At 40.4% G+C, this 11,048-nt stretch overlaps 1 protein-coding gene across 2 annotated transcripts; it reads left to right on the top strand.

Moving 5' to 3' along the window:
• Nucleotides 1–245: 245 nt before the first annotated feature.
• On the top strand, nucleotides 246–7,725 carry NGDN (neuroguidin). 2 transcript variants are annotated; one of them, XM_015077349.3, is made up of 11 exons: nucleotides 246–337; nucleotides 661–720; nucleotides 1,315–1,386; nucleotides 4,769–4,906; nucleotides 5,153–5,237; nucleotides 5,332–5,384; nucleotides 5,628–5,748; nucleotides 5,844–6,012; nucleotides 6,734–6,890; nucleotides 7,034–7,091; nucleotides 7,549–7,725. In XM_015077349.3, exons 1-11 carry the CDS (start codon nucleotides 317–319, stop codon nucleotides 7,566–7,568), a joined length of 954 nt encoding a protein of 317 aa, XP_014932835.2. In that variant the 5' UTR covers nucleotides 246–316; the 3' UTR covers nucleotides 7,569–7,725. The 2 variants fall into 2 exon arrangements, with proteins under 2 accessions (XP_014932835.2, XP_014932836.2); XM_015077350.3 differs by lacking the exon at nucleotides 1,315–1,386 and having other exon boundaries at nucleotides 257–337.
• Nucleotides 7,726–11,048: the final 3,323 nt, after the last annotated feature.

Here is an 11,048-nt window from a genome sequence, read left to right on the forward strand (position 1 = left end):
TTTCTAACTGTCGATCAATCGCTTGCCCCGTTTTTATTGGTTTAGCTTCCATCATTCTCCTCAATATACTAATCACGCGCCCCTTTCCACGAGTAATTTTACGTCATTGGATCTTCCCCTAAGTCTGACGAATTTAGTCAGTTCTTCCATTCTATTGGCTGGGCGTGGCTTCTCCTCCCCACATCCTGTTCGGGGCGGAAGTGAGAGGCCCTTATTTCTATTGGCTTAGATTTGCAAGCGGGAGTTGTCTATCAAGTCTATCAGATAAGGTTGGTTCTCCGAAAGTACCGCCCCGGAACAGGCGGGGTTTGTGAAGATGGCGGCGCCTGGGAATCTTGTGCGTTTGCTTCGTTGTGTAGGCATTTCCTTACTTCAGCGGCTCTGGGCAAATAATTGGCGCGAGGGAAAGGAGGTGACGAAAGTAGCTTCAGAGAAGCAACTTCCCTGATACAGCAGGATAAAAGCAGCAGTAGGGTGAGGGGGCTGAAGTTACCGCTTCTCCTAGAAACCTGGAGGGCTGGCCGACTGTGAAACGAGTCTGCGAAAAGTCGGGAATGTGGGGTGTCTGAAGGGGAAGAGGGTTTTCCTCCCCATACGTCCAGTCTTCTAATAATCCTGAGGAAATAAGTGCTTTTCTTTAATTCTCTCTCCCTCTCATAGGCGGTGCTGGAGTCAGACCTGCAAAGTGCCGTGACACTTTTGAAAAACCTTCAGGATCAGGTGAGTCATGTCACCCCCTTGGGGATGGGTCACTGACGGATTGGCTTTCGTTTTGTGTGCTTCACCTCCAAACTTTGGTCGTTTGAGGGACATATATTTGAATGATACCAAATTCCTTAAGAGCCAAGTGACTTAATGAAAAAACCTTTTCGGGCTAGAATTCAAAGTAATTTATTTCTGCATCTAAAGCAATACAGAAAACTCCAAAAAGAAGTTATCTGAATGTATTTCCTTTATTCTCATAGTTAAAGAAACCAATGCTGGGAAAGGTGATAGGATTTGCCCTTTGGGTAGCCAGCTGTATTGGTTGATTCAGCCAGTACAGATAAGGTACAGTCTCCCCACATCACCACTGACCCAGTTCCCATCCCTTCCCCATGGTTTGATAAAATGATTTCTTTAGCTTTAAGAAGTGGAAATTTTTTTGTACTTTATGAAAAAGTATCAGAAACCATCTTTCCTATACTGTCTGAGAAGAAAGGTAGTAACAATATTTTAGGCTTTGTTTCAGGTGATTTGTTTAGTTTTTGCCCTTCCATGCTCAGAGATGACTAGGTGTATTCTCGTCAGCGATTTTATTTGGACTAATTTCAGGTGATGGCTGTAACTGCACAAGTACAAGCTCTGACAAAAAAAGTTCAAGCTAGAGCCTATCCTACAGAGAAGGTAAGACGTATTTGAAGAGTCAGCATTCCCTGACTTCTTCTCAACAGCTGTTTCATCATAAATTTATTGTGTTGTATTGGAATTTCAAAGATGAATAAGATCCAGTTTCTGTGCTGAAGTCTAGGAGAGGAGACAGATCAAAACAATAGGTATAAGCAACAGCAGAATTGCTGATGAGTCATAATGAGTACTGTGCAAGCCCAGGAGAGAGATTAAATAATTGCCAGAGGAACAGAGGAAGTCAGGGAAGGCTTCTCACAGGTGGTAACAGGATTGTGCGGAATAAATAGGACTCCAGGGAACAGAAAGAAACAGCATGTACAAAGGGAGAGAGTCCTGAAAGCATGGCGATATACTGGGAAAGGAGGTCATTTAGTGTGGTTGGATGTACAGTGTGGGGGAGTAGGAAGTAAGACTAGGAAAGTAGTCACTCTGTGAAGAGCCTTGTAGGCCAACTGAGGAGTTACTATTGTATTTCATCCAATCTAATGCTGTTAATTTGGGACCTGCCACTTATTTTGTATACAAAAAAAAATTCGACCTGTTAACATATGACATAACATTAAGGTACCATTGATTAAAAGATACATCCTGACTTTAGAGATGTGAAAATATGAAAACGATATGCATGTTAAAATTGAAATATGGTGGTTTTTAATTTAAGGTCTTGTAGAACCTTCTTAGGGATCATTGAATATGGAGCAGTATAGAAGGAGGGCTTTGGAATCCTTCTTGAAGGATCCTTGAAGTGGAAAACTCTTGTTTTATATGTGGAGTTTTTGTTCTAAGATATTACTTAATATACTCCATAGGTCAACAAAAGTATGAAAATCATTGTGGTAACTTAATAAGAGTCACTGAAAGATTTTTAAATATGGGATTTACAGAAGATTTATGCTTTAGAAAGATAGCTAATAGAATTTTTTTTTTAATGATTTTATTTTGGGAGGCACCTGGCGGGCTCCATTGGTAGAGTATGTGACTCATGATCTTAGGGTCATGAGTTCAAGCCTCACGATGGGTGTGGAGCCTACTTAAAAAAAAAAAAAAAAAAGATTTTATTTTTTAAGTAATCTCTACACCCAGTGTGGGGTTCAAACTTCCAACCTAGGGATCAAGAGTAACGTGCTTCACTGACTGAGCCAGCCAACGCGCCCCTAGAGCTAATAGAGTTTCTAATATGTTCTCTTTGCCTTTTCTATCTCATTATTCAGTTTTGTTCTCACCTATTTTTATTTTTATCTTTGTGTTTTCTTCTTTTTGATTTTTTTCTCATATGCTTATAACTCTATTTGAACTTGACAGAGTCCAAGCTAGTCAGGAAGAACCTACTTCTCAAATTCTTGGCTGGTTCTGGGCTGCCAGTATATATGTTAGATCACTATATATTTGTTTATTCATTGAACAGAATTTAGTAACTTATCTTTCAGGACCGAAAATTACTAAGTGCTTTACAGACTATAGAGTTCTTTCATATTATCTTTTTTAAGCTCGTACTTACTCTTCGGGGCAGAAAGGAAATATATGTTTCCTTTATATATGTTTTCCTGTATATGCTATAGATGAGGAGACTGGGGTCATGAGATTGAGTTACCCATTATTTGACTACCAAATGCCTAATTCAGAGGTTAAACTCAGTTTGTCTTTAAATTCTTTGCGCCTCCACCTGTTACCACACTAGTGCTGATCTCCAGCAGCTTCCCATGATTGTTTAAAAATACCCAGGGCTTTGGAGTTGGAGTCAGACTGAGTTTGAATCCCATACTCCTCTAATACATGTGTAATTTTAGGCAGAGTATTTAACCTGTCTGAAATAAAATAGGTCTTCCAAGGGCTGTTAACTTTTTCAGTTTCATTTTATGTAGTCACAAAGACTTTTTTTTTTTAATGTTTATTTATTTTTGAAAGAGAGAGAGAGAGCACAAGCAGGGAGGGGCAGAGAGTAAGGGAGAGACAGAATCTGAAGCAGGCTGCAGGCTCCAGATATCAGCACAGAGCCCAACGTGGGGCTCAAACCCACAAACCATGAGATCATGACCTGAGTTGAAGTTGGATGCTTTACCAACTGAGCCACCCAGGCACCCCAACTTCTTTAACAACTGTAACTTAAGTGCCCTCCTGTGTTACTCATATGATATTTGCTTGATTATCTGACTGTAAATGTAATGTGATTTTAATTTTAGAAAGTTTGGAAGATGCATAGAAGCATAAAGAAGAAAATTTAAAACCAATATAATCACCATTCTGAGATAACCACTGGGGTATATTTTTGGGAAATGTATTTTATTGTAAAAGTAATGTATGCCTGATGAAAAATACTTTCACAATACAAATGCTCCATTTCTTCCTTTTCCTCATTTTGATCCCCATGGAGAGCAGTTGTTACTAGTGTGTTGTCTTCCAAAGATTTTTCTCTGTGTATAAAATGTGTGCGTCAGGGGCACCTGAGTGTCTCGGTCAGTTAAGCGTCTGACTTCAGCTCAGGTCACGATCTCATGGTTTGTGAGTTCCAGCCCTGCGTCTGATTCTGTGCTGACAGCTCAGAGCCTGGAGCCTGCTTCGGATTTGGTGTCTCCCTCTCTGTTCCTCCCCTGCTCGCACTCTCTCTCTCAAAAATAAATAAAGATTAAAAAAAAATTGAAATAGGCTGATGGGGGGTGGGAGGGAGAGGAGAGTGGGTGATGGGTATAGAGGAGGGCACCTTTTGGGATGAGCACTGGGTGTTGTATGGAAACCAATTTGACAATAAATTTCATAAATAAATAAATAGAAAGAGACCCCTTAAAAAAATAAATAAAAATTAAAAAAAATTGAAATAAATAAAATGTGTGCATTATACTCTCCCTGCCTTAACTGAAACCATACTGTAGTGTAGAAAGTGCTGACATAGAATTAAGTCCATGTCAGTATGTATAGATCATTGTTTTTAACTGTGTCACATAATTGTATGGGGATAAAAACCAATAATTGTTTTGATTAAAGATTGAACATCATATGGTGACAAAATTTGTCAAAATTTGGAACGGCCTTAAAGGTAGAAGCCAAGGATACTGTTTTCCACACAGACTCCACAATAAACAATTGCCCATTCCCATATGTTAATGGCCCTGAGATTGAGAAACCCTACCATAGTAGTTTTGGGGACATTTTATTGATTTTTGTGCTCTTACTGTCTTGCAGTAATTCTCAGAGCTTTGCTTCTCTCATAATTTTCTTAGTGGCCATTTTAGGTACAGTCACGTCCTTGAGACTACTCCAGATACCTTGTATAAACTGATGAGGGGAAAACTGAACTTGGAAAAAATTACCCTGTTTACCCTAGGCTCTCCTCCTGTTTCTTTGGCTAAAACTGAATTGGCATCTCTTACTCTTTTGTTCTCAGGGTCTCAGCCTCTTGGAAGTGAAGGACCAGCTACTGCTCATGTACCTTATGGATTTAACCCATCTCATCCTGGACAAAGCCTCAGGAGGGTCTCTTCAGGGACATGCTGCAGTTCTGAGACTGGTAGAGATCCGCACGGTATGAAGCATTTCGCATCTTAGCGTTCTGGGTTTCCACAGCCTGAACCCTAGGACTGTCACACAATAGCTCTCATTTAAGTGGGTGTTCTCATGATTAAGTGAGGAAACCAAATGAAAAAAGTATTTTTTTTTCACTTGCTCTACTTTGTTTATATTTTAGATGCTTTATCTGGCAAGTTAATATAGAGGCTTTGACATGTTTAATTTGGGGAAGGGAACGTAACCCTATTTAACCACATTATAGGTTTTGGAAAAGCTTCGTCCCTTGGACCAAAAACTGAAGTATCAGATTGACAAGCTAGTCAAGACTGCAGTGACAGGCAGCCTCAGTAAGTGGCAGAAGCTGTAAGATTATGTGGGGACTATCATAAATTTCCAAACCTTGTAAAATCCCTTGTTTGTGCCCCCTCCCCCCCCCCCCAGGTGAGAATGACCCTCTCCGTTTTAAGCCTCATCCCAGCAATATGATGAGCAAGGTAAGGGATTGCATTCACCTGATTTTCCTGAGGGCTCAAAGCCTGAATGAGCCTCATGGTGATCCTGGATCTCCTGGGATTCTCTTATTACTGTTGACTCCTGTCTTGTGCTTTAGAATGTAGAGTATGAGATTTTCCTTTCTCCCCTTTGTTTATATTCCCAACTCCCCAGGGTACTCTAGCTTTGGTTTTACTTAGTGTCTAACACTTGCTGAGTTTATGGATTTTGCATTCCTTTTGTAGTTGAGCTCTGAGGACGAGGAGGAAGATGAAGCAGAAGGCCAGTCTGAAGCTTCAGGAAAGAAATCTGTAAAAGGAACAGTTAAGAAATACGTTCCACCACGCTTGGTTCCAGTACATTATGGTATGAACTGTGTCTACTGCTTCCTCGGCATAAATTGTGTCTCTTTTATCTTTTTCTCTGTTCTGGGATAACCCTCGCTGATTTTTATCATATAGATGAAACAGAAGCTGAGAGGGAAAAGAAACGCCTAGAACAGGCCAGAAAACGGGCATTGAGCAGCTCTGTCATTCGTGAACTTAAGGAGCAGTACTCAGATGCTCCAGAGGAAATCCGTGATGCTCGGCATCCTCATGTCACCCGTCAGAGTCAGGAGGATCAACACAGGTCTGAATCCTTGCAATTGGAAATTGTTTTCTGCCCCATGGAGACCTGTCCTTATGCTTTGGATGGATATGATTAAGTCTGGTACCAAGAGAATTCACATTATAGAGAAAGTAGAATGGAAAATGGGCTGATAGTTTCTAAGAATTAGGGTTGGTAAGTACAGAATAGGAGCTCGGGAAAAAATATCTTCCCAAGTGTTTAGGCTGAGCAGATGCTATACGAAGAGGAATATGTGCAGTTCTGCCTAGTGGGACTTTAAAAATTCCGTATTTCACTGTCACAACTCTCACTTCTGTGCAGAAGCGAATAAAGTCAAGTTTTTATAGTGGCATCAAGAATGCTAGACAGGTTCAGGAAAGAAAAGCAGGAAAGTGACTGTAACGTGAATACAGACTCATCAACTTTGCCTGGGCGGCAGTCTCCACCGTTGATAGATTTGAGTGAAGGGGCTCATGTAGGAATTCTGTTCCTGAAGGTGCAAGTTTTTTGGTATAATAGTTTAAATATTCTTATGGATGGGCTATGAGTTCATCTCTAGGGAGGAGGGAATTTCTAGCATAAAGAACATTTCATTGAGGAAGCTCAATATGTGCATTGATTGTTCTTAAATATTGACTTGCTGTGAAATTTCTTGAGAACTATTTCAAGAAGGGGTGAAGATTTTTAGCTGCAGCTTTCTGTGTGTAGATTGAACATGTTGTAAACTGTGTTTCTGTGGCAGGATTAACTATGAGGAGAGCATGATGGTGCGTTTAAGTGTCAGTAAGCGCGAGAAAGGACGACGAAAACGAGCAAGTGTTATGAATTCACAACTTCATTCCCTCACACACTTTAGTGACATCAGTGCTTTGACAGGAGGAACACCTCATCTTGATGAGGTAAGGCTGCGATACAGTGGTGGGAAAGCAGCCTCCTTGATTTCAGCCAGGTGCATGTGGGGCTCATTACCATGAGGAACATGGAAAGGGGTGCTGACACCTGGAAGCACCTGCCATTCCTTCACTTTTCCATCTGTCTCCAGGACCAGAATCCTATTAAGAAGCGTAAGAAGATACCTAAGAAAAGTCGAAAGAAGAAAGGTCAGTGAATGGCTACGACTTGGATGGTTAAGTGCAGAGTAGGGAGTACGAATTGGGATGTCAGCTGTCTGGATTTGCCATCTTAGGTCTCAGACCAACCCCTGTAGTTACCTCTTCCAGACTGAGCATTGATTTTTTAGAAGTGGGCTTTCTCTTTTTTGCCAAGCTGAAAATCAGCATCATTCACAAAAAAAAAAAGATTTCTGGGTTCTGTTTCTAAGGTCCCACAGTTGGTGTGCAGGCTTCCTTAAGTAGGACTATGAAAATGTCACTTGAAGGAACTGTTTTCCAAGTTTAGTCTCATTCCTACTTCTAGTCCTTTGTCCTGGGAGGATGTACAGAGTACTGTCTAGGGGGACCCAACCTTCTTGAGCCCTTTTCTCTAGGTTTCTTTTTTTCTGTCCCCTCAGCTTTTCCAACTGTCCTTTGCCTTATTCTTGGTTTCCCTTCCTTTCAGGTTTTCGGAGGCGGCGGTGATGATGGGTGTACATATTTGTATATCTGTTGTTATCCAGGGATACTTCTAATTTCACTGTATGTAGGTTTTGTTTTTTTTTTTCCTTGAAATTCATTAATTGTTTGCTCTGGATATGTGGAAAGATCTTTATGAATAAAATTGATTTTACTTACGAAATGAATCTGCTTTTGCATATGTATTGTATGACTGGAATCACTGGGTGTGGGGTTTTTCTGGTGAGATGGTAATAAAAGGATAAAGGGAAAGATGAAATTTTGCAGGGGGAGTGAGAGAAGGTTGGCTTTATAGTTTGTTTTGGTAGTTTACTTTTCTCAGAAGCTATAAATTGGTTCCTTAGCAAAAAATATTGAGAGATTAGAGTAGTGTAATCAACTCTTCTGGCCCACGTGGCCATAAGTTCGTGTATGATTTATTGTAATAGAGTGCAAGTCATCATAAGATATGTGGGTTTTGTTAATGTAACTTGCTGGCCACCAGATGGGGTCAGTGATTCAGGAAACCTTTGGTTCATGACTAGCAAAAGCTGTATTGTAGAACCTTTTCTCATTGTTAAGTTACTCATATCTCCACTTCTGAATGTTTTTCTTTTCTTCCTAAAATAAACATAGGGCTGATCTTTGGTCAGTTATAGGGAGAGAGTTTATCCAGAGAGAACAGAGTGAATGAGCAGACTAGAGTATGAAGAATCAGTATAGTCTTGTGTTTTGCAGCCTCTTTGACCTTCCTTTAACTAAGGTCTTAGTTCACCAGTCAGTTAAAGGCCAGTCCTTTTATAAATGCTTGCAAAGGAGTGCCAAAAAAATAGGCAGATTGAAAATTCCTAGCTTGAAGATCAAAAGAATGAAAATGTCACCAAAATATCTGCCCAAGTCAAGAGACTGGTAGGAGTTACATATCTGAGATCTTGTATTCTGTCCAGAGAACGACCTCTGTTGGTGGGAGAGCCTTTAGGCTTGGATAATACAGAAGGTGAAAAGGGGAACCGGAAAGGACAGAAGTTGAAGAATCTGTTGAATAAATTTACTACAGTTTTTTTAAGTGCTTAGGATTTCATGAAGACCTAATTTTGTGTCTGTATTCCTGGGCAGTGTCATGGAGAGAAGTAGAATTGGGTTATTGCATCACTAAATCCTTGGTTCTGAGTCCTGTAAATTTGGACTTCTACTAGTCTGCCTGATCAGGGCAGGGTGTGTTTTTAGTTGGCTGTAGCCTGATAGAAAGTAGGAGTCAACCTAGTATTGTCTCCTGTTAACTTGAGCAGATCACTTAACATTCCTGGCCTTTGATTTTCCTTAGCTGAAAAATGAAGGTGTTAGACTGAATCTCTGAGATTTCTTCCAGAATGGGCTTATTTCTAGGGCCTTGAACTTTTAGTCCGTTGTAGTCTGAGTGAGCCTGACCTGCCTAGGGCCCTAATACTTCTGTTTCTTCAAGTGAATCTAAACAAAGAGCCACGGAACAGGTTTAGAGATTCTTTTCCCTTTCTGGCTGAACTAAGTGGACAGGAGGTTCAGTTCAAAAATACTTAGTTAGGACCACCTCATTTGCTTCTTAGGACTGACTCTTGCATTGGCTTCTCATTTATTAAGATTTTTGGGTTACAGGAACTGCCAAGGAAAAGGAAGTGGTGGTGGTTTTTTTCTCCTAAGATCTTACTTTGTGTTACATACTGAGCTAAGAGCTTTATACATAATCCTTACAAATTATAGATCATCTCTATTTTACCAGTAAGGAAACTGAGACACTTAGGCAGTCTGCCCAAGGTTACATTGCTAATAAATGAAGAGAACCAGTACTTGAAGAACACAATTGTGTGGAGGCCCTCAAGTATCCTGGGGTTCATGAAAGTCTTCAGGTTGTTTTTCCTTTTTAAAAATACTGGTAGGTAGGTTATAGAGTTTAGCTCCCTCTTCCCTACTGCCCCACTCCTGTTCAAAGTCTTGTCTTCAAAGAAACCACAAGTTCCAGATACTGTTTTGCCCTCTTGGTGTTATACCAGTGATTTGAACAAACAAAAACCTGTACCTTTGTGGATCTTCTATTAATTCAATCCAGTCTTTATTCCCAGGATATCTTGTTATCCCTGGTTTCTAGATGATAGGCACTATTTGAAAAAGGTTTTCAACAAAATGTTGAATAATTTCTGAGAATATCTGCCCCAGAGTCATCAAATACTGTTTAGAGTATGCTGCTGACAAAATTTTATTTGGATTCTCAAAATGGGAAAGAGGCATAAGTGAAGTTACTTTAGTTAAAGTGAGGATGAAGAAGCCTAGAGCTCTATGTTCTCATAGCCTGCTTTTCCCAAGATTTCTGAATAGCTGCAAGCAACCTTTAAAACTCCATAGAATGGGGTACCTGGGTGAGTTAGTCATTAATCATCTGACACTTAGTGAGCTTGAGTCCCACTTTGGGTGTGCTCAAGCCCCATTTCAGAAAAGCTTGTGCCCTGCTTTGGATGAGCACGAGTCCCGCTTCCAGTGGACATGAGCCCCACTTCTCTCACTCTCTTTGTCTCTCTCTCTCTGCCCCTCGCGCTCACTTGTGCCCTCTCTCTCAAAAAAAAATACAAAAAAAAAAAACACATAGGATATAGTTTGATAACCACTGTTAACAGTAGTAGAGCAAGGGAATGAAGCATTCAAATCTTAGGGTTTCTTTATGGCTGATGTTTGCTTCTCTTGTATCCTGTATTCCTGCTCAGAGATTCACTCCTCTGATTGTTGAGACCAAATGAATGTCCTATTTCGTCAATGCACTGCTAACAACAGATAATTTCCAGTGTTCACTAAGTGATATCTGTCACTAGTTCACATGAGCATCTTGTGATAGTAAAGAAAGTCTTGGCCTTGTTCTAGTCAAATAATGTAGTGTTTCTGCCTTAGTTTTTTCATCTGAGGAGGGGGGAAGAGGGTTTGACCAAGACCTGTTTTTCCTTATTAGCTTTGTTTTGTTATGATTTTATGAAGAATTGGGGAGATGTCTGTCAGGAGTTCACAGCAGTCTTCATGGATGTATTTTTTTCATTAGAAAAATATTTTTTGGTTATAAGGAAGGGATGACCTGATTGTGTTCATTTTCAGTACCATGGAGAGTTCAGGCTTTCCTGTCTCATTCCTTTCCTTGGGTTGGCGGAAGGTACATAGCTAAACCAATCCATAGAGCTGCATGGTATAGATCTGCCACTTTGCAGAGCCCAGTTTATCTATCCAGTCTCCAGTTCTGATTGGTAGCAGATTGAGTGAGAGTCAACAACAGTCCTGAGTATCCCCATCCTCCCTGGGAGCTATTAGATGTGTAAAGCTCAGATCCTTGTTTAGACTTATCCAAACATGGAGGCGTGTGAGTGAACTCCTGCCTTCTGCTTTGTTGGTAACATCATTCATATTGTGATGCGCAAGATTTTTAACAGCGCTTGAGAAGAACTCTGTCCCCTATTCTTTGCTTACAGACCCTTGAGGAGACTTAAACTTGCTGTT

The sequence above is a fragment of the Acinonyx jubatus genome, chromosome B3 (genome assembly GCF_027475565.1).
Source record: "Acinonyx jubatus isolate Ajub_Pintada_27869175 chromosome B3, VMU_Ajub_asm_v1.0, whole genome shotgun sequence".
NCBI classification, from domain to species: Eukaryota; Metazoa; Chordata; class Mammalia; order Carnivora; family Felidae; genus Acinonyx; species Acinonyx jubatus.